General features: G+C 36.3%; 1 protein-coding gene across 2 annotated transcripts in view; it reads right to left on the reverse strand.

Annotated features, from left to right (window-relative positions):
* Positions 1-24,120, reverse strand: part of ADK (adenosine kinase) — a 278,657-nt gene that overhangs the window by 192,357 nt on the left and 62,180 nt on the right. For both annotated transcript variants that reach the window (XM_032190900.1, XM_032190901.1), the window contains exon 4: positions 13,599-13,677. In XM_032190900.1, the coding sequence (XP_032046791.1) occupies positions 13,599-13,677 (79 nt within the window). The remainder of the gene's footprint in view (positions 1-13,598; positions 13,678-24,120) is intronic.

Here is a 24,120-nt window from a genome sequence, read left to right on the forward strand (position 1 = left end):
TTTTAAATCATGTTAGTGCTTCTGAAAAGTTATATTTGTCATACCTAAAGTCTTTATCCAGCCATACCAGAAATAGGATGGCAGAAATGGAAAATTTCCCTTTCATTCCTGCCTTCTTGCCCTTTTTTTGCTACCCACCAGTTCTGGATCATGCTAGATCACGCCCTAGATCCGAGAGCATGCTTAGTGGAAAAAAAAGGTACACAGTCTCTTGCGGGACTACTGAAAAGCATTTGAAAAGAAGCTCTCTTTCAATCAATAATGATGGCAAAGCTTGTTAAATTGCCCAATTTATAAGATCACAGACTAGCTTATCAAAAAGAAAAGGGGTGGTGGGAATATTTCTTTGAAACAGGTCTGAAGAAACAACCTAACTAAACAGGAGGATAAATGCTCAAAAGAGACTAATAATTTGAGCGTAATTCCTTTGCCTTCATTAAACACCCTTTTCGTTACTTCCTCAAAAGAAAGATTCTGTTCTCCAGAACTGATTCCTTCTACATAGGGAAGAAAATAGGAGGTCGTCATTTCTCTGAGATGCAAGCTTTCATTTCCATGACTCCAAAATGTCACCAAATTCTTAGCAGGGGCAACTAATGTTTGACAAGAGAAAATACAAGAACATTTCAAAACAATTTTGAAAAACAGAATTTCAACGTGCTGTAAGTCACAAGTATTTTTAAAAAGCAATTAATGATATAATAATTCATTTAGTGCTAAGGTATAACTGCAACTTAAGTGTATTCCTGTGGTGCTAACTTCTTGGTATTTTCAATATTTCAATCAAATCAAGCTTTGGAATAATTTTTGATAGAATACAACAACTTAAATAGACAATGCTTGAATTTATGGATCTGGCTCATTAGATGCATCACCACTAGATCTCATTTACAAAAATAGGGCTAGGTGGTTGTTGTAAGCAGCAGCATTAAAAACTTTTCTTAGCAATTTTAAAAGGCAATTTATGTCACCTTATTATTAAGATATCCATATTTCACATATGTCAATTGCTACTAAAATTAATTTGGGGATCCAAATTTTTGAATTACTATAATTAGACTAATGCTGAATTTTGTATTACCTTTCAATTATCATAAGCTACATTCAGAAGTTGAAAACACAACCTGAGATCAATTTCCTTCTTACAACTTACATAGCTGAACACCACTGATCATAATCTGAACAGGCTTCTGTAATACGTACCCTCTAGAGAGGAAAAAATGATTTTCAGGGCTCTCGCCTAGGCACAGAACTGTGACTCATGAGCAGGGACAGATTTTCATGGAATAGCTCAGTGGTGTTTAACCAGCAGCCTACTGATCCCATTCCCAGGAACCCTTGCCCTCACTGCAAGAGCAATTTAGTTGCTCATGACATATCTACTGTTCTACTGCAGCTGACAGCCTGGTAAATTAAAATAAACCAGCATCTATTTTCTCTTAGTATTTTGGTCTGCATGTTGCAGCAATTCAGCAGCTGTTACAGAACAAGCTGACCCATCTCTAGATCACAGGTGAGAACTGCTGAAGCCACGTAAAAGTTACCTTGCCTTATTAAGCAAACACTCCATAGTCTCAGTTTGTACACCGTGTATTTTGAGAACCAGAACAATGAGTAATAGTATTAGGCATTTATGTCAACAAGCTTCCTTCTTTGTTTAATAACAACCTAGTGTAGAATATGGAACCAATCATGAGTTATGTAGAACCTTCTGTCAGGTAGAGTCTTTTTCCAAACTAGATGCATGGAGAAGGCAGAAAATTCCAGTTCATCTCCGACAGTTAGCCCTGGAAAGTTGTCTTCAAAAAAACTAAAAACTTGTTGTTTTATTTATGATCTAAACAGAATGAAATCACTGTGATTTCAGGGTATATTTTTAAGAGACAGACTAACAAACTTTGTTAATTCTACAGCACATTTGCACCACTATAATGACAGTGCAAGAGAGACTTCTGCTCTTAGGGCTTACAAATATATCTCAATGCATTAATGTTGCCCTTGACAGAACAAGAGTAAATCATTTTCTTGAATTAATTCATTTATTCGGCAGACTGTAGTGTCATGAAGAAACTCAGTAATAACTGGGTGTAGTCATTTCACTTTACTATCATATCTAAATTTAACTCTTCTTACACAGACTTGTATATAATATCAAATATATGTTGTATCAGTAAACATCACTTAAATTATAAACTCTCTGCATCTAATGCCTAAAGATGTCTGAGTAAATCAAAGTAGTTTTCTCCTAAGAAGCATTGAAAAAGAAAAAATAAAAATAAAAGCTGTGTGTGTAAAAACAAGCAAGTTTATCCAAGTATTTTGTTTCCTGAGGCAAATCTGTAGTGATTTGGGAAAAAAATGCAAAAATACTTCAAACGTGGTTCAGTTAGTCCCGATACTGTGCCATGTCTGAGGATGGGGGAAGATTCTCAGGTAGATACTACAGTGAATAGCTAGGGCAAGTATGCAAAATCTAACTATTCTGCATATATGATCCTTCTTTCACTCAAGTGAAACCTCAGAGTAAAAAGCAGAACACAAGCACAGAATTTGATACAAATACAAACCCATCAACTTTCACTGATCATTAGGTACAGCATAACAAGAAACTAAGCGGAGCTGCTGCATTTATGTCTGAAGAAATTCAGAGTACACAAGAGGCATGCTTTCCTTTCAGATCCTGTGACCTTTTTGTGCACACCTGCCAAATACTCTCCTAGAGTTGTTCGAAAGTGGTAACTGGCCAAATCCTCCAAAATAGTACTTTGCAGCAGGAAAAAATGAACTGCAAAACTCAACATGTATCAGAAAAGTAACAAGCTAGAAAGTTTAGATTTTTAAAACAAAACAGAACCAGACATGAATACCAACAATAAGCATACCCATAGACCAGCTCTCACAGCCTAGATGTAGGTTAACTGCTGATGGAGCAGTCCAAGGACAACACGTTGCTATGGGGTGTTCTTTACATTACCCTATATGCTTTCTTTGAAGGGGAAATCTTGCTCTTTTCCCCTAAAGCACATAATGGTAGCCACTGCAAAGGCCAGTTAACCATCCTGTGTACAGCACTGACTGGTCAGGCAATCCTACATGTTCCTCTGAAAGCATGCTCAAATCGGAGAACACTATCCTACCTCCTGATCAACTGATCAAATTAGCTGTCCTTCTCCTTTTGCATTCTTAAAAAAACTAGGCAAGCTCCCATATTAAATTTCTATTCTGATAAACCATAATTATATTCATCAAATACACAAGTGAGAGACAGGTATACTAATTTACTATATGGCTACAAAGCAAGTCAGCAGCAAAGTTAAATTCACAATTCAGAAGTGCAAAGTCTGACATATGTAAGCTACTGAAAGAGAAAGGAATTGTTTTAAGCAATAAGCCTATGAAAATATCTAATAGATACTGAGAACAGTTAAACTAGAACTTTCAAAGGAAAGCAATGAGTCTTCAAGTATAGTATGTTACTGCATATATAGTATGCATATATAATATGAACCTGCATAGAGTTAAGTAACAGTAAGATTTTCAGTGTCGTTTTTTGGGAAAATTGTACATTCCCAGAGTATTCTAGAGATGTGCAAGGAACTCCTGTAATTTGACATTTCTGATTATCTCCCCACTGTATCACATCACTTAATGTTAATTAATTGCTCAAGATGTAGTTATGTAACTTACTGAGCTGCTAAGGATAAAGCAGCTCCTGAGCTTCCAAGACTAGAGTGGCATGCCAAATTAGTATCAGTGAAGCACAGGAATTTGCCCTCTCTTCTGAGACTGCCAGATGTACAAGTCTTTCTCCTTCCAGTGTCAGGTAATGGCTACAAATCAAGTAAATGTCATTCAACCATTAGTGCCATCAGCCAGTCATTGCATGGACAGCATCACCACGTGAAAGGTTCTGAGCAGGTCGTGTTGTCACTCAGAGTACAGAAAGGTTGGAAGGTTCACAGGATGGCACCCTTAGTCCCATAGATGTTGCTCTGTGATACCTCCTGCTGTTGATTTTTTCAGAATAAACCCCAACCGATTATTGTGTTACCTAAAAACATGTTTGTTTTCAGGATAAGCGTAAGTTATGGAATGTATTAATTCATCTCATTCTCATTTATAGCATGGCTCACAAGTTAGATGTGGCCTTTGCTCAAGAGAAAACAAAACCAATTAAGTTTTAGTCCCCTCACTCAGCTGGATATTAGGTTAAATACAGAGCCCAGCTTCCTTGGTCGCTTTCAAAAAAAATAATTTATTTTTTTATAGCTCCAAAATATGGTGCTAACAAAGCTAAACAGGCAAAGAAACTGGATCAAGCAACAGGCAGCTGAATTTCACTTCCAGCAGGAGAAAACTGCTACCATGTACACAATGTCTTCCAATTCCATGTGGATGACTGATGTTTGATGACTCTGGAATACGGAAGCAGTTTTCAAACATTTAAATAAAATACAATTGTGGATGGTTGAACAGAGGCCATGTGCACACTCCAAAACTCAAACACAACAACAAGAGGAGAGTTTCAAGGTCCTATCTCACTGGACTTAAGGGGAAATGCGATTGCACAACTATTTACTGTTTTTCCAAAGTGATTTTCAATGTCTTCCTAAGGAAAGACACTTTCCCCATGGTTCTGTTGGTGCTGCTGGTGAGGACATGACCTGAATAAACAAGTCTATGTGTTTCAAACAGGTGAGTCCACATGACCACTGGCCAGCCCAAGCAGGACATTTATACTACAGTGCTTAACATTTACCATCTGTCTGCAAAGCCTGTTGTAGACTAACAATGGTATGACTGGAACTGCCTCATTTTCAGTAGCACAAGTTTAGGCACTTTGCATTGAAGGGCTTTGAAAATGCCCCAAAGAGAAAGAAAAATGCCACAGGCTCTTTAGAACGTGGTTTTCTGACTATCCTACCATTTGTTGACCTTACATTCACAGTCTACAAATGTGCACAAAGTGTTGTACACGGTTATTACCTGCGAGTCACCAATACCAGTATGCATGGGGGGGGGGGGGAAAGTTTGCTATCTTTAACCTTGAAAAGTTAGGTCCTCCAGCACCGCATCATTTATTCCCAATACCTGGTCCAGGACCACAGAAACAATGTATGGGCTTCCTTCCTAAGTCCAAGAAAGCTTGAGAAGTACCCGGATTTCTAACCTGGGGAAAACTTGCTTGGAACTTTACTGAGTTTGCCACAGTGCTAACATGGTTTTGTTACTTTTTTGAATTGTTACATGTAGCTCTGATTAAGGCTTTGAGACTGACTAAGGTACAGTGGAGAAAAAGGTTTAGAAATCTTTTTGAAGTATGTAAATATTCCAGAATTTCTCTGGTATCTGCGGCCATCAGCTGAAGCATTACAACAAAATGACTCAAGCTTCCCAGTGTTACAGTTCTGAAGAAGGAAGGCTGTTCTGTCAGAAGCACGGCCAGATCACTGCAGTGCTGTTACAGGCTATTTTGGAACTGCACGTTAATTACAACATGTTCTTAACAGATAAAATTAGTAAACTGATGTCACTGGCATGTGACACCGTCCACCACAACTCTAACCGTGGGACACAGTCTTTGCAATAGTGGGAAGAGCTACTTTTCACAGAGACAGACTTATTCAAACGATTGTTTCTGTCACCACTGAGACATGTTTTGTTATTCCTTTATTAAGGAATAACTCATGAAGACTGGCCACAGCACTGTGGCCAGATGCTTAAGAGGTTCAGTCTACTGGCTACTAGCACAAACTTTAGCAAAGCATATACAATAAAAAGTAGCAGCAAATCTCAACAATTTGTTTTTTCTCCTTTCTCCTCAATAGCTGTGAGAAAGTGCTATCTGACTGGAAGCCATGCTGTTGGTGCGTTATGCTGCAAGGCATAGCAGAAACACGCTAGAGCTGGCAGAGGAGGGAACACATCTCAGGATTGTTGTCTGGCAGAGAAGGTGAGACTATACCCTAAGTTTATTAAATCACAGAAAAGAAAAAAATGGTAGGGAACACTTTTTCATACTTCTTGAAAGCTGGATTGAACTATTGAAAATATTGGAAACACGTGTTTGCTGGGGCCACCAAGAGCATCTGAGTGGGAGGATGTAATGAAGTTGCTTAAGGAATATACAGAGCATGAGGCCAAAACGTATTCTCTGAGGAATTCAAGATTCTGACCCAAATGGTTCAAAAAGCAGGGCGCCTACCTCTCTATTCCACTATTCTAGAAACTGTTTTTGAAGAAAGCCATTTGTGATATCAGTATTTAAGCACACAATAAGCAGAACAGAGAACGTTTATAGTTGATAGCATGATGGGCTCCATAGCAGAATGATGGGTCACACAAGTTGTATCTACCTCAAAACACAATTGAGAAGGATGTTGGTGTGACTGCCCTGTTAACTTTTCCACTACCTCTCTTCCAGTTATGCATATTCAATACATTCTGAGAACTGTTCCTGAGCCAAACCTTTCCTCCTGCTCTGCCTCCTTATAATTAAATATAATTTAATTAATTGTATAGAAGTGATACTGAAATTTTCACTAGCAAGGAAAAGATTAAATTCATTACAATTATATGCCTATTTATATAGAATTATAAGAAAGTGAGGAGAATCACTGAATGACTGAACACTGAAAAAGTAATGTGTTATGAACTTTGTAGAGTAGATACGGTAATAATGTTTATCCAAGGGTACTACCTTACAAATACATGCAAATTAATTTTAACCATATAGCCAACTGCAGTGAAGCAAGTTATAAATTTTACAAAATTATGGTGTTATTAATATATATATATATATTAATGTATTTTTAAAAAGTTATGCCTGCAAGTATTTTTATAGATAAATCTGTAGTTTTACAGACTATTTTTGGATTAAACACAACATGACCCAGTAGACACATATATTTAACATAAAATCAAAGTTTGGCTAATTACCCACAGAACAAATAGTAACAATTTAAAAAACATCTAACTCTTCAGCACATTACACATATTGTAAAAAAAGCATGAATCAGTTCATTTTTTCAAAGTTATATTTCTGAACTTATCAGTTTATTAGAATGCTAAAAAGCCCAATCACTTTAGATCAGCAATGCTAGACTGGGTTAGAAGAATAAAAGACGGGATGAAGTTGCAAGTCCTTGAAATACAGGCTGACAGTGGGCGTCATACTTCCCTTAACTACAGAACGCACTGGGACTCAAATGCTCAGAATAACTTACCATCATATGATTTCCTCTTATCATTATTGCTTATTTGATTAGACATTTCAATCCACACATTATTCAGAGTAAAGGAACACAGACTGTCGTTTAAAACCAAGCTTTACTGACACATCTAACAACAGTATCTAGGCTTTTTGCAAAAGATGTTGTACAACCACAACAGCTTACATTTGGATAGTGAGAGGCAGTGCGGAAAAAAACACCAAAAATCACTACTATTTGATATTATGAAAACATTATTGTAAAGTCCCAAGAGTATCTATAAGAAACCTTCCAAGAATTATAAACTTATGTTTTTCCCTTATCTGCCAGTTCTACAAATTCAAACTGAAATGTGTCAAGCTATGTTCTTCCAAGTTCACCTGGCATCACTAGTAATAAAAATTGTATAATGAGAATTTCACAGTTCTTCTGAGAATGAATAAATGACAGAATATAGCTCTCTCTAATGGCTAAGTTAGATCCATTCTAGCACTTCAGCAACAGCAGAAGTGTTAGAAAGAAAATAAGCTATTAAGAAACGGAGTGTAAACTAAGAGCACCCGTTCAGAGCAAGAAGAATGTGACATTCTTTATATGCACTTTCAGAAAAACAAGAACAAAAACATGCTGTTTGTTGCCAAGGTTGTGTTGTTTAAAATCCAAGTTATAAAATGCTATCAAGTTATACTTGAAATCCAGCACTTGAGTTAGAAAGATAAAACTTCAAAGACTAGTTATTCTAAGCTCAGCACTCCAAAATCAAAATAAACACTGATAAAAATCACGCAAAATATGGCCTGGTCAGCAATAGCCTGCACGTGTGGACAGGGCATACATCTGCTTTAGATGCTTTAAAGTCATGAGCCCTATTAAAAGATTCAGATTTTTCCCCTTTCCAGATCAATGTCTGGTACTAGACAGGCACATAGTCTTAATTAAAATAACAGAAAGAAGCTGAGGAGTAGTAAGACACTGTATTCACATATCTGAATTTAGTTTGTTGGCAGAACTCTAAAACAATACGTTATTTATGAACTGCATGCAGTTACATGTATGCATATTTTATAGATCCAATATAATGGATCCAATCATTCGGAGGGATTACAAGAGCTCAGATTAAAGCAAGATGTCACATATCATATTAGATATAAAGCCAAAATTTAATGAGACAAGTAAAGGTCAGAGTAGCAGCACATTGCAGCTTCAACTTGATACCCCCATTCCTCCCTGTTCTTAAGTGTGCAACATAACTTTAACTTTAAACACAAAGCAAAAAAAAAGTCAAAATAAAAGAACAATTCCAACGCACAGATCAGCAAACCAAAGGTAAATTATGTTCTACTCCAAAAACTAAATGATTGCAATTCAGTTTATCATCTCTAGTCCTCATTTCACAAAGCACCATCAAGCAATTCAGTAAGTAATACCCAAGTACTTCAAGTTCAATCCAGAGTTTGAAGTTACTAACACTCCCTAACAGTGAGCCAAGAAAAAAATAATCTCAACAACCATGCCTAACAGTAACATAGTGTCTCCATTACCTGCATTTTTGTTGACAAGCTGGACTCCAACTGCTTTCTGTATTGTACTGCACACAGGAAAACCTTCTACCATTACCCCTCTTTCCCTCTCCCCATTTTTTTATAGTCTGTCTGTTCTTGACTAAACTTTCTACTCAGTACTGAAGTCTTAAAGGAGAAGGTAATTCTTTCAAGACTACTTTTCCTTAAGGCCTTGTATCCAATCTGTTCTGGTTACCTGTTTTTTTCCAGATGAACTAACTTAAATTAGCAAAGTATTAGGAAATTGCAGATGCAAGTGGACAATGGAAAGCACGTTGGTAAGAAAGAAAAATGGCTGGGACAGCAAGAGACACAGAATCAGAGCAGCGTTGTGATTTTTATATTGTTTTTCTCCTCCCAGATTATTTCCCAACCTCTTGAGCCATTTTGTCTTTTCCCTCACACACTTTTCTGTTTCCATTTTCCTCACTTCTTTCTATGGGTATCGTTCTCATGTAAATTCATATTTCAAAGACATAACTTGAGGTTTGTTTAAAACTCATTAAGGAACGAGAAAACTCAAATCTTAGTTATCTTTTCCATTTTTGTGCCTATTATGGTCATTTCTGGAATACTGTCTCATTCATAAATTCACTTTGGTCAAGCCAAAATCACTTTGACCTCCTCACTCTTCTGAAGATCAACATATGTTCAACCAAGATTGATATTCCTGAAGACTTGAATATAAACATCGTATCTCAGTGGCTTTATTAGTGTACTTCTTAGGTCTTCCCTTTCACCATTTTCAGGGATTAAAACATATAAATATTGTACCTATGAAAACACTTATATAATACACTACACAAAGAAATAAGAGTGATACTTCAGGGTTTCTGGTCCTTATTCCATCCTTATGGCCATTATTTTTCATCTCCTCAATTTATAAATCAGTGTTCTGGACCTCTTTTGCAAGAAAATTGTTTTTTATTTGCTCCTTCCTTTTCTTTTTACAGAGCTTTCACCCTCCATGATAGTTGTTTCTTTCTGCTTGCATTACGTGTTCAGAAATCTGTGTCATCCACAGCACTTCAGAAGCACTTCTTCAACAATCACAGAATCATCGAATCATTAAGGTTGGAAAAGACCTCAAAGATCATATGGTCCAACCATCCCCCTACTACCATTGTCACCCACTAATCCATGTCCCTAAGCATCCTTTCTGTTGTCCTTACCACAGCTAGACCTTTTTCTTCTTTAAACCTGCCAATAAACCCTGTCCCCACAAGGCACACTTAGGGCAAGGCGCATTCAGCTTTTTGATTCTCACAAACCTCCAACCATACCTTGATTCTGCATCATGCCATACATTTGAAGTCTGTCCTACAGCAGGACAATATTGAAGAAAATTACCAAAATTCCCTTTAGTACCTTACCTGCCAAAATCTGTCTTTAAGGCTGCACACATTAGATCTTTCATTTCTGTTAAGTTGCCAGAAAATTCCAAGTAATTCTGCTCTTTACAGCTTGACTGCAGTTCTGGTTAATTCTTTGTATACTTTTACAATCTTCATTTCCACTATATTTGCTGCTTTAAACCTTTAGTTCCAAAACCCATGATTTAAGCCTCATTTTCTTTCCATTTTTCTTCACAGCTCAGAGCTTCTTCCTATTGCCTCTTTCTGTACTTACCATCTCAGATTTCTCACACACTATAAATACAGTACTTCTACAACTACTTTTTTTTTTTTTTTTTTTTTTAAAAAAAAAAAAAAAGTTGTCTTATCCTTCTCAGGAATATTCTCCTCAGTGAAATCTACTCCACAAAGAGTATTCCTATCTTTACAGGCATGACAAAAAATACATTGAAAGAAATATCCAAAATATATGAGAACGTTTAACAGAAGTGATAATCACCATACATCATCTAAGCATGCTTATGGACAGTTTCATTTTTCCTTTTGCAACAAATACTTTAAGTTTGCCCACTCATTCTGCCTTTGGGTATTTTGGTTTCAGCATAGTGCTGCTTTTCTGACTCTTAAAGAAGCAGATAATTTGAAACAAACACCTCAATGGCCCCCATTCATTAGTTGCTTCTTACGTTTTTCCCCTTTTCTATTCCAAACACTTAATTAACTGTTGTCCAATTTTCCTACTACAGTCCTTAATACACTATTCCCACTCAGAAACAAACTTCTAAAAAAAGCAGTTGCCAGACTTCAGAGGCTGTTTGCTCATTACCAACTCAAACTGTTGTATTCCACTGCAGTCAGTTTTCCAATGATGCTTTCCTTCAACATGCTCTTATTCTTACCAACCTAAGAACTCTCAAACAAAATTTCAAGTTTTTATCTCACTTTATTAGCACCTTTTTTCTTTTTTTTTCCCCCAAAAGTAGACCTACAAGATAAAACAAGCTGAAAACTTTTAATAAGAGTGTTATTCTTGGTATTTCTTCCCAGCTTATGTTCTTGGAGAGAACCTACATTCACTTTGAGTGTTCAGAGCTCTGAACTTATTTATTGGCCCCTTACTTCTCAACCAGCACTCAGGCTTCTTGAATCAGTCTTTGCTTTCTCCTGCTGTAAAATATAAAAATATATTTGCAGCAATACTAACTGGAATATGAAATATAAAAAAATATTCCAATTACTATTGCTGCAAAAAGTCTTCCAGAATTTCTAGTTTTAATTTTTGGTTTACATTTAAACTTTTCCCCCCATCCTCAAGTTTCTTCTTCTGCCAAAGCTTACAGAATAACAGCTTCTTTTAAGATTTCCAGAATTCCTTTTTCTCTCTCTCACCCTCCCATCCCTCATTTTAAAGCCTTTTAGTGATGTTATGTTATTCATGCACAACTGTTTGAAGTTTCAATCTTACTTGAAACAAAAACTAGGAGATGACAACCCTTCTGGAGACAAATTCAATTCCAGATGGCAACTGGAGCTGAATGAGGCTCCCAACTCAGAGCCAAGGTAAAGGGATAAAGCTCACTGACAAAAACTCATCAGCATAAGAAAGGAGTATTGACATATAAACTTCTATGTTTCACTGCTTTAAATCTTTTTTTTTTTTTTTTCCATTCACACTATACAGATTCTGTGCACTTCCTAGTGTAATTATTGAACACCTTGACTGCTACACTAAAAGGCAGTTAGGTATTTAAACAGTTTAGAAATAAATTAGCTGAGGTCAAATAGGTCATTTCAAAGAGAGATGGAAATGAAATCCTAGGCTCTTTGAACACTTCAAAGTTACCAGTTCTGAATTTACCATGTGTGTGTGCTTCTAAGCCTCTGCAATCTAGAAGTAAGAATTTCATGACTGTACTAGTAGTTGCAGAACTCCCTCCAAAAAGTTGACCTCTACTCACCTGTCATGGAAGAGATTGGTTGACCCATGGGTCAAGCAACAGTTTACTGACACAGAATTCAATTAATTACTTGGTTAGAGCTCTTCTGATACAGTTTTGTGTTGCTGTTTTTTTAAAATATCAGAAGCAAAATTGGCTTGATGACAGAGTAACAAACTAAAAAGCTGTGAGAGCTGTCTGTATTTAAAAAGCATTGCCATTTCAGAATTACAATTCTATATACAATAAAGTGCATGCAATTTAGGTTTACCTCTATTGAGAAAATTTTTCTCTACAGAAACATCTGACAAGACATTTAGGGTTTATAAACATGAAGACCTCAGTAAAAGACCAGCCATATTTCCTCATAGACGCCAGCCACGGTACGTGCATTGGGAACACATTTAAAGGATCACTCTGTTTTCTTCATAACCTTCCCACCCCACACGCACATTCAAGTACCAGCCATAAGCAAATATCAGACAATTTTGGTAGTTTGAGTCCAACTCTGAAATAATAAAAGCAGCAACTATTTTGTACAAAGAAGCAGCAACCACTAGTATAACATTTTTTCCCTTTTTATTGGTGGTGGTGGGGAACCTTTGTTAATTCATAACTTAATTTCTTCCAAATGTTCATTTAATGTTATCTGGCAGTAAGTTTTAATTATATAGGAAGCGTGGAAGTTAATAAGCCAGGATCATTAACAAAAAGGTTATAAATATAGTTTGTATATTTTTAATTATAGGATTTGTACATCTATCACACAATCTAAAAATATACACACAAGTATGTACTTTTTATACTTCTACACAAGTTTATACTTCTTTACAAGTATTTTGACAAAAGGCATGTTTTACTTGTAAAAAAATCTAACTACACCTCAAACCCAATTCATCATTACTGTTCTTCATCATACTAGCCAGAAAAAATATCCTTTTATAAAAGAAGCTTTGCCTTTCAATCCTTTACGGACAAGCTTCCAAGTTCCTACAGGATAAATGTGATCAGCATTACAGAACAAGCAGGTCCCTTTTAGCCAACCTCAAATTTATATCTAGTTGCTTGCAGACTCATTCTGGCCCGTGACAGAAACCTCCACGGACAGTGATCAAAGCCTTTGCTAAGCAAACTGTGTTTAACCATTCCCCTTACTCTTTATTTCCTTACCATGGGAGGACTCCTCACTGCACCTAGGGACCTTGTCCTTGCCTCTTTGCTCTTTTGCTGTACATCTATCTATGAGAAAGGCCTGGCTTAATCTTCCTTAAAAGCCTTCCTCCCCCGCTCCCCTTACCCTTTTTAGGCAAATTATGCTTGTAACTGCAACCTTAACAAAAACTATGTGAAAAGAATGAAGAGTAAAACTTTGAAATTGATCATGTGAACGATATACCAAAAAACATACTCTGGGAAACACAATCACACAAATACATTGAGTAGCACTCATTACTCATAGGAGACAGCACAGAGCATCAAGTTAATTCCAACTCAATATTTTAAATAATCAATTATTTTTAAGGAAAAACAAACCTGGGCCACTTTAACAGAATTCTGAGTAGAGCCACCAGCATGATATTCTACTTTGAACTTTTTCACAAGTTCTTCAAATCTGTAAAAAAAAAAAAAAGAAAAGCAAAGGAGAGGGGGAGTTAAACACTACAAGTTATTTTGCAATAGAAAATACAAAGAGCAGGAGATGATATCATGTTATTTGCAAACAGGAAATTCAGATCCATTAGCTGTTACACCTGGTGGAAGCTGGGAACATTATCTAGACTTGGTGCAAATAAGAAAGCAGCATGCGACTGACCTGAGTCCTTTACCTTAAGGTTGCAATTAGAGTAAATAACTGAAACATACATTATCTGAAGCAGAAGTGTGATTGTAATGAACTTCTAAATTTACAAAAATATATGCTTGAATAAAGGAATATTGTGAAACAAGGACATTTAGGCACTCATCCCATCACGTGAACCTAGAAACAATGTGATGTTAAGTGAGAAGAAACAACTGTGCTCTGTGTTTCAAGTTTTCATGTGAAATACTGCGTTTTGACAGGTGAAGGACTTCTGTGAACAAATCTAGCATTCTGTTGGAAAAGACAAGCATCTCCTGATGAGCTTTCAAATTTTCAAGTCATACTGCTGCTATGAAAGCATTGCATTTTCTGGTAGCATCTTATTAGGTATGAACAATAGAAGAAAACTTTAACTTTTCAGGAAAATATCTACCCTCGTATTTCAGATCAAACTTAAGGGTTAACACCACCCAAATAAAATTCAATCAGACACCTCCTTGCCTAAGATACACTTTGCATTTCAGATGACAGTACCTTGAGAATCAGATCACTGTATCCTGAGAATAAGCCTTTTCTCTAGTCACAGCCTACAGAAAAGACAACTGTCACAGGAAAGGAAACCAGAATAAAAAAGTTGGGGAGACTGCAGGGAAGCTGAGCACAAATACCACATCATGCCTTTAAGTTCCAAGCGTGCTTCAAAATGACTGGATTAAGTAACAGGATCGACAACCTCAGAAGACATTAGACTCAGGAGGAAGTACTCCTGCAGGGTAACTAAAAGGTTTACTGTAAAAATTTGTTTGCACACTTGAGGGTCAAAATGACCTTCACATCAACTTTAATTAATAGTATAGTTTTTTCCTTAAAGTCCTTTAACACTAGATGCTTAACTTTAACAATGAAGTTTGCCCAGTTAGGTAAACTAATGTATTTAAACATCGTTTATTGCATTTAACTCTAGCATGTCTTAAAACAATGACATCTTTATTTCAGACACAGTAAAATTGAATACTACCTGCCAACCCTAGTTCTCCTCCCCACAGCCTGAAAAACCTCATAGCATCTGAACAATGGCTCTGGGGACAGACTTGTCAAATAATGACTTAATTTAAAGGGTTTTGATTTTCAGTACCATATTACTCATAAGAGCATTTTTATTTCTACAATACTTCCTATTTACAATGTTTGAATAATGAGCCTCTCGCCCTAGCAAACTACCGATGGGCAGGCAATTAGAAAGAACCAAGAATTAAATTACTACATATGCTTTTCACAGTTATCCACACTACTAATTATCCACCAATTCTATGTCAAGCAATTGAAACCTCAAATGATAGCAAGTAGCTGAGAAGGGGGAAAATAACAAAAACAACAAGTCTCATAACAATTGCTTCTCAAAGACATACAAACCATCATGAACCAATTAAGTATTTTGACAGTATTTTTTCTTAAATTTAATTGACCTTTTCAACCAATTTGAGTGTATGCTGCCCAAATCCCATGGTTACTTTTGCATTTTTATTTATCGACAAGCATGCTAATTAGTACTTTAACTCCTTTACCTAAAGACATCTAATGTTTTCATGTCTGTACTATTTAGTGGCACATTAAACTTACAGGCTTAGTATACTCTAATGAATGACATACAACAGAAGCTCTAAATTTACATGTCTATGTATTTAAACATTTCATTTTGCAGTTTGAAGAAGCATCGAAATAAATAAGTGATATCTGGAAGAAAACGACTGAAAGAAATCGCCTTACAATAGTGTTCTTAATGCCAAGATTTCAAGGTGACAGGTATATGATCAAAGAAGCAACCTCAACAAATTATTTTACAGTTATTAACGGACTTAGAAAAGCAAAAAATGACCAGTGGCTTCTGCTATTTCAGACAATGTTAAAAGGCATAACTCCGTTTCTTTGAATTAATATAGTAACTCAACACCTCTAAAGAGCCATTATATAAAATGGAACAGGGTTCATAAAAATGCAAGAAAAGTACTTTTGCTGATCATTTGCTATGACCTATCAAAAGGACAATATAAATGGTGTTGTTTCAATCCACAAGAGGCTGATAACCAAGTCATATCACATATGACCTCAAAATTAAGACTGCCAATAGCTTTTTATCTTAAGTATATGAAAATTTTCACATTTTTCAAAATGTCAGTAGCTGGCACAGGAAGCGTGGGAAAACTGACTTTGCCATTATCTGCTGTATGTCTGACCTGCAAAGACAAGACTGTGTCACACCAGCATGCTTCAGAAACATGGTATTTGCTTTTATAAATTTCTCTGTTTTAAGGAAGGAGGTTCAACTGGAGAAACTTCTGAGGCCTGTGAATGCTAAACAGAGCTTGCGTGTGTGCTTCAGGAATAAGCCGTTATCACACGTAGGATAATTCAAGAAAATTAGAACCTTATGAGCTAGACTGAATAATATTTTTGTTTCGTGCCCTACAACTGTTGGTCTTTCTGAATATTTCTTAAGGCTCTGCTATATCTGAGGACTGTGACCTTTTGCCTGACCCAGCAACATACCGTAACCTTAAATAACAGAATAATAAATCCCGCCATCAGCACCATAGAGGGGGCCCCTGTTTTTGGATGTGTTGACCACATTACAGCATACTTTAACAAAAACAAGTTTACGTTTGCAACAGCATGTGTTTTCAGCTGTGATACTGTTGATCAACTCTAGCACTGACTAAGGAGGATATGTTAATGTTTTGCTCAATTACACTAGAGACAATAGCACTTCTGTCAGTTGCTCCCTCCCCCTTTTAAAAGAAGAAAAAAAAAGATTGACTCCTTGAACTTGATGCTGAAAGGTGAGCCTTTTCAGTAACCTGACTTCTGAGAGCGCTAATGCCTACGAAAAGTACAGGAAGGCAACTAAAGAAGCTGTTATATATAAAAAACAAATCAGCAAGAATAGAAACAAGTTGGTTTTGTTTTTTTTTTAAAACAAGTTACACCTCCTTACACTACAGGAGATGGAGGTTATTTCTAGAAGGCATCGATGGCTCTTACAGATGCCATATTGTGGCTTCAACCAAACCACAGCCAGCTGTTAGGACATCCCCCCAGCGAGTTCTCCTTCCTCCCTCCTTTTTCATCACCGTTGACAATTTCACCACCCTGCCCATCATTCGCAACATCCCTCTCCATCTCTCTGGGTCCTCTTCCCAAACCTGCTATTCCTTCTCCTAGCATTTCTTCAGATGCAGCATTTCATTTCTCATACTGAAAAACTTGCTTATCTCCGTATCTAACTGCTTCAGACTGTGATGTCCCTGCGTGGTGGCTCTCTCTCTTTACCCCTCTCCTAGCCCCCTTCGCAGCCCCTTGAAGCAGAAGCGGCTCCAAGGCCCCGCAGAGCATTACAGCACTCCATGCACCATCCTTCGTTCTGCACATTCACATCTACAACAGCCCCAGGGCGCAAAGCAATCAACACAAATACCTTTTCTCTCAGTAACCCATCATACCATCCAAGGTCCAGTTACTAGTATTTTCTGTGAATATTAGGCCACCTACTTTAAATCTTCCTTCAGATCACCTTTCACCACAATGTCTACAAAAGTCATCACCAAGGCTGGGTGAATTCCTGAGGCTATTCCCCAGCCTAATGACTGGCGATCCTCTCCTGGATCGATACCCATCTCTTGTGGCTTGCTTCATACACAGAGTCCGAAGATGTTTTGAGCTCTGACTGTTTGCTTGTTCTATGCTACATGACGACAAACAGTCTTGTTTGGTTCACCATGCTTTCAAAACCAAGCTGGTAATAAAAATAAGCACATTAAACACACCCTATAGCCGAACGCAGACAACCTTAGGAAATAGAGTGATAGTAAGGAAAATTAACGGCCTTACCTTTTTTTTAATTTATTTTATTTTTAGACATACTAGTCTACAAAGCAACTCTTTCTCAAGAATTTAATGGCCATAGATTGCCAAAATTTAACTGCCAGACCTCTGGGAAAAACACTTCTGATGCATATGTCAGAAGCTAGCTATCTGCAAGAGGTAGACAAATGTAAGCTCTTGTTTTTCCACTGCAGTATGCTGCCCTGGATATCTTTTGATAGATCATCTTATTTCCTAAGATATAGACAATAGCATACATCAGCAGAAAAAATCAGCTAACAAAAAAAACACCCAGAAAAGAGGGAAAATTAATTTTTGCCCTTTTTGTTTCTGTCTGCCAGATAACATGAACATAAGGAAAAAAACTGGCTATTTTGAATAATGCTAATACACTATTTCCAGTGGGTTGTATATTTTTGTTTGGTACTAGAAAAGCCTTCAAAAACATTAAGATGGAAATCTCTCAAGTAATCAAGCAAAGGCTGCAAGTTGCACATAACTCTTTTATTTCTTTGGAGGTAAGTTGGGACTTGGGAGGAAAGCTTTGCTAATACCTCTAGAGAGGAAGGTAGTCTAGGATTTGGTTTACTTTCAAGCTATTGGATGAATTTTAATTAGATTTTAATTAAAAATCATAATTAATGGTGATTTTGACACATTTCCCAGATATTTATTTTTAGTTGCAAGAAGAGGTCATATTAAGATATGTCTGTAGCTGAAGTGTTCAGCTGTGAGGAGAACCAGACTAATACGCTGACAACTAGATGTTTGATCCTTTTAATTGCATTTTTTAAAAAATCTACTTAAATCTTCACATTAAGTAACCTGTGACAGAATGTCTACGAAATCACTTCATAAATTAAGAAAGAATTATGTGAGAGAACATCATGCTATACAACCTGCTTTCATAATACTAAAAGATCAGTAAAACTACATAAGAAGTTCCAAATATATATACATTTATTTTTATTTTTTTAAGAAAGTCTCCAAGAAATAACACAACTACACAATGCCAAACCTGCAACCTGATTGCTTTGCAGGGCACGGCAGAGGTAGTTACACATACATCTGGACAAGCCTGTCGTCTGTCACATTCTCCGTTTCATCAGAGCCTGGGCCAGTGCCAGCACGATGCAGGCAGCCCCATCGCCAGGCAGATGGGGCACACGTTGTAGCAAGGCAGATACAACAAGACAGCTCCGGTCGGCATTCGTAGGCACACTCAAGCCCCCATAATTTGATCCTAAGTGAAATTTAATTCTCCTTTAAGGAAGAGGTCTACTCTCAAAATTGAAACACTGTATCTGAATCACAAAATACTGAATTTTTTAAACAGAGAATACTGCAGGACAAATACTGTGGGTAAGAAGAAATGCAGTTCATACTTTAAAAAGTGTGCCTAATTTCTCTTAATTATACGACTCAACATTCTATGTTTGAATCCTATATAGGACATATATATATATATATGTATGTATGAATTATTTCATCCCTAGTCTTTGACAAATAGCCTGTTAAGATTGAGATGCAGATATAATTGGTTGTTCTGGCTTAAAATTGGGCCTGAAAGAACAAAAACATTACCTTTAAGAAATGAGGTACAATCACAGAGGTACATGGGAAAGCTTTCTAACAGCTGCTTGGCAATGACTGACTTTACCCAGACCTAGTTCTTCTCCTTATTAGCTTGGCAAAGAATTAAAGAGTTCAGGACTGGGTAGGGGAGTAAAGGAGAAGAATGAAACATGCTAAAAAGGAAGTATTGGAGACAGGTTAGCACCATGGACATACAACAACAGAAAGCTAATGTGTTATGAGTACGATTGCTACAATTCAGTATAGCAGATTATCATATTTTTCTCCTATATTTACAAAAGTTCAGAGAACAGTGACTCTTCATGGAATTATTTACTGTTGCAAACTAGAATTTCACATAAAGTATTTTCCTAATCACCTCATCCAAACAAACAGCAAATGAAAAAAGCCAGTAATTCCAACCAGGTTAGGATTATGAGTACCAAATGTTAATATATGAAAGAAGAAAAAAATGCATAGGCAAATTGCAAGATTCATAGCTTTGAAATATTTTACCACAAATGTTAGTGAGGTTGAAAAAAATGCACTTAAATGTCAGTTTGATAAAAGCCAAAAGAACATTTTCCACATGTGTTTGCATTTAGGCATATTGAAACAAGATGGAAAAAGTAACAGTCATTCAAACGTAAGGTTAAAACATCAGCTCTTAAGGATCATGATTTAAAGACATTTCTCAAAGTATTTTTTTTCCTTTTCTCAGCAAAGAGTCAGGCAAATTTATGCAAGTGTTCGTGAAAAGACCCTCTTATTCCAGATTATCTGGATATCTTCCCTCTACATTATCTCAAAAACGTACATGATTATACCCAGAAGCATCAGCCACCACAAGGCAAGTTTTACTGGTGATATTTTGAAACACTGTAGGAAAATGAAAAGAAAAACTATACCTCTAAATTATTAAAAGATGAAATTTCTAAATGTTGCTGAACACCACAGATATGTTTACACAGAGTTCAATCACAAAACTTAAAATATGTCTATTATATGTGATTATTTTAAGTATGTGTCAAAGAATTTTGACCAAACTTTCCCTCTATTAGCTTCTAATCACAATGTTTAAAGAAAAGTTTCAAGCTAAACACAGGTAACCAGAAATACTGTCAAAGAATTTCCATCAATTCAGTAATTTCACTAGAAGTTAATGCATTTTCCCCTTCCTACTCCCTTTTTGAAAGACCTTCCAGCGATCAGCTAGGACTCTAAAATCTTGTAGGTACATCCCTGGATCCACACCACGGCATCGCTACAGAACACATCGTTACAGAACACTGTAGCCAGAAACAGCTCCTTGCCCTTATACGTAAGCACTGAGGGTCAGAAAACATTTCAGGCAAGGCAAAGTATATAGCATTTACCTCCGTCATCCTTGGATGCATCAGATTATGTTCTAGAGCACTACGGAACAAGGTCATTTCCTTTGTTATTTCTTGGCTCTATTACAAAAACATTTACACTTGCTCCTGATGTTCCCTGTATACTTTTCTAAGATTGTATGCATTCATACTGCTTTGAAAAAAAATGTATCATTTTGTTTGATTCTTTCAAGTGTTATGGGAAGAATACATGCTTTTTGAGACCTGCCTGTAAAGTCTTCATGTCCCAATTTCCTTGCTAACTAACCAAAGGAAGGGAAAGCTGTTTGTCAAATTAGAAAGTGGCATATTCCTTCATCCTTTAAATAGCAATAACTTCATCTGTCCTACATTAAAAATGCAGAAAGACAAGCAACACAAAGCTTTTGAAAATAAGACTACATTTACAAAATTAAAAGCAATTTAAAGAACATAAACCTAATTATGCAACAATCACATGAGACCACAGTAGACGCTTCCCACTTGGCACAGTAGAGACCAGGTGTTAACTGTCAATAAATCTTTAGTGAATGCTAATTGAAACTGCTGCTTCACAAGCATCAACTTACTCCAGCTCACATCAAAGAGAAAATTTGTTTAACTTAATAGAAAATTTACCAAGAATATTTTAATATTAAAAGTATTCAGTCAAACAAGAGACCTTAAACCTTATCTTTGCTACAATTTAGGCTACCTAAAGCTGCACTGCAAATCATACTATGCTGCCTATAAAGAGAAGACAAAAAGATGTGTGCACATGTACACTTGGGAGAGAGAAATATTTTACTATAGCAATGCAGTAACTTCGTAATTTGTATTTTTATCTATAAATACATCACAACAGTAAAAATGTTAACCAAGTTGCAAAGTCTGGGTTTTAATTCAGAGTCGATAAAATATCAAAGTTTTGCAAGCAGATCTGTTCCAAGAACAAATTATAAACTAATTGCTTCCATACATCTCCCAGATTAAGAAATATTTGTCTAAGTAATATTCTCTTTCTACTAACACTAAGTTCAAAACAATAGTGAAAGTTGCTAACCACAATCTAAATCAATTTTATGTTTTTACAATATAAATGTTCCATGTCAATTCAGCTACAGTACTAAAATATCTATTTTTCTTCACCTCCTGTGCTATTTTCAATTACTTTAAATTAGGTATCCAGTGAGTATATTTAAACCAAGAAAACATTAGGAAAACATCAGAATATTTCAGTAGTTCAAGATGACACTATACATTCACTCTAAGCTATTAGCATGCAGTGAACTATAGTAATTGTCCTCAGGAACAAGCAGGAAGACGAGCCCAGAAAATCTTACTTTGAGCACAACCAAATAGTAAATGCCAAGTAAGATTTCTGTTTTCATTCTCTTTGACCTTACTTTCTCTCAGTGCTGCTCTGCCTTGAATATTCCTTAGGACAGTCACCTACTGATAGCAGGCAATAGCACTAATTTAACTCAAAAACACAGGCAGTATGTATTACCTCAAGCACGTACTCATACTCTCCAAACACATTTCCTTTCTGTAAGCTTTTGATAAGCATATAATCACACGTCCAAATCTTCATTTCCATTAGAATGCACTACAGAAGGAATCAACTATTTATTGTCAACGTCTTAAGCACTTTGTGGGAAGAACTGTTTGGAAGGACAAACATGTAAATAAGTTGCTTTCACTTTTGGAGAAGACAAAAAACTGGCTCTCCTACAAGCCAGGAGAACTTGTGCTGGTGGGATGACATCTGAGGACAGGCTACACAGAATAGGCTGCTACCCAAGAACACGCATCAATTGCCTGCTGGGGAGGCAAGTAAGGGAGAACCTACAGCACCAGCGTGTGTACTCAAAGTAGCTGTAAGCAAATGAGTTGAGGGTCTGGAAGCAGTCTAGCCACAGCAGCCTGGAGTTCACGAAGGTTAATTCTTCCTGCTAAAACACAGGGTCACTTTTCCCACACAGAGTTCCACACAGCTGCAGTTAAACCAACTCCGATATTCGTGCGAGCTTATTTAAAGCTATCACAAGTGCTTTTACCACAACACTATTGCCTGCAATGTAGATGTATGCCAATTTTCTAAAACATAAAATATTTATCTTGACTAACCCAGTGTAAGCCCTGTGGGCTATTTAGAAGCAGTAGTATTCTGATAATATCACAATCATTAGACTTAATTGGATAAAACATTTTCTACAATGATCACAGCAATATGAGAAAGATGGGTTAAAACAGTATAGGCTGAAAGCCCAAGAGATGCTAATAATGCAAAGATATTTCTCTGAATAACATAAGATATAAGGTCACCTTTTATCTCAATACTCTGTTGATAATGAAAAAGCAAAGCCAAACCACTAAATAATCAATGGAGAATAAAAATTACTAGATCTAAAGGAAACAGCTGTTGCCATCAAAACACAAAGCCTTTTCACACATGTAACGTGCCTTACAAAAGGAAGATGTGTAAACAAAATGAAGGTAAACATATAGACTGTAAGTAGCATTAGAGGTACCAAAGGTGACAAGAGGACTTGACACTGAAGCTGCTCCTTAAATTATTTCCTTTATAGCATAGGTGTTTTTTTATTTATTATTTTTTTTCTTTTAGGTTTATGTCTTTACATAGCTTTCTTATAAATGGATCATTTGCACTACTGAATTCTGGAATTTCAATAAGGGAGAAAAAGGAAGCAACTGGATTAACAACTTTGATCAATTACCCTTCCATTAAGCTTTCTACTTGAGTGGTGATATTTTCATACATGAAACAAATCCTCCTGTGTTGTATCAACAGAACACCTTCGTATTTGGAGAGAAGAGGAAAGACTAGGCAACATGCATGAAGGGAAAGACTAGGAAATGTGCAAAGGAAAAAAAAAAACATATATATATATTCTTCATCAGGAACCAATCAGTGATGCTGGATAATCCTTAGAAATAATATACTGAATATTGATAAATTTGGGCCCCTCTCAAGTACACAAGCCTTATATAAGGCTTTATATAACAAGAATCAACTAGATAACATTCAGATTTCATGAAATAAACTATGTCCCGAATTAGGAAGCAAATAGGTATTTTTCTATAAAAGGTGATTGTCTTTAATTAACCTTTTTTTCTAAAAAAAATAGGTTCTTTATCAATATTCCAGTATTTGAGATTTTCATATACATTGCAATTTAATAATAATAATGAAGTACATGCTTATTCTAATATGGAGGTAATAAGTCTCCATTTCAACATATTTTCAAGTTGAAGCTTTAGTTACTTGACAATATCTCCTGCAGAGATTAGCCTATTATTATTTGCTACAGACCCTCTCAGAAAGCAAGAAGCCCATTTTCTCCAGATGACTCATTAACAAGCACGACAGAATGAAGTGTTCCAGCCTGAAATGCCAGCAGCTAAAAATAACTCATCCCACAGC

Source organism: Aythya fuligula, chromosome 7, assembly GCF_009819795.1.
Source record: "Aythya fuligula isolate bAytFul2 chromosome 7, bAytFul2.pri, whole genome shotgun sequence".
Classification (NCBI taxonomy): Eukaryota; Metazoa; Chordata; class Aves; order Anseriformes; family Anatidae; genus Aythya; species Aythya fuligula.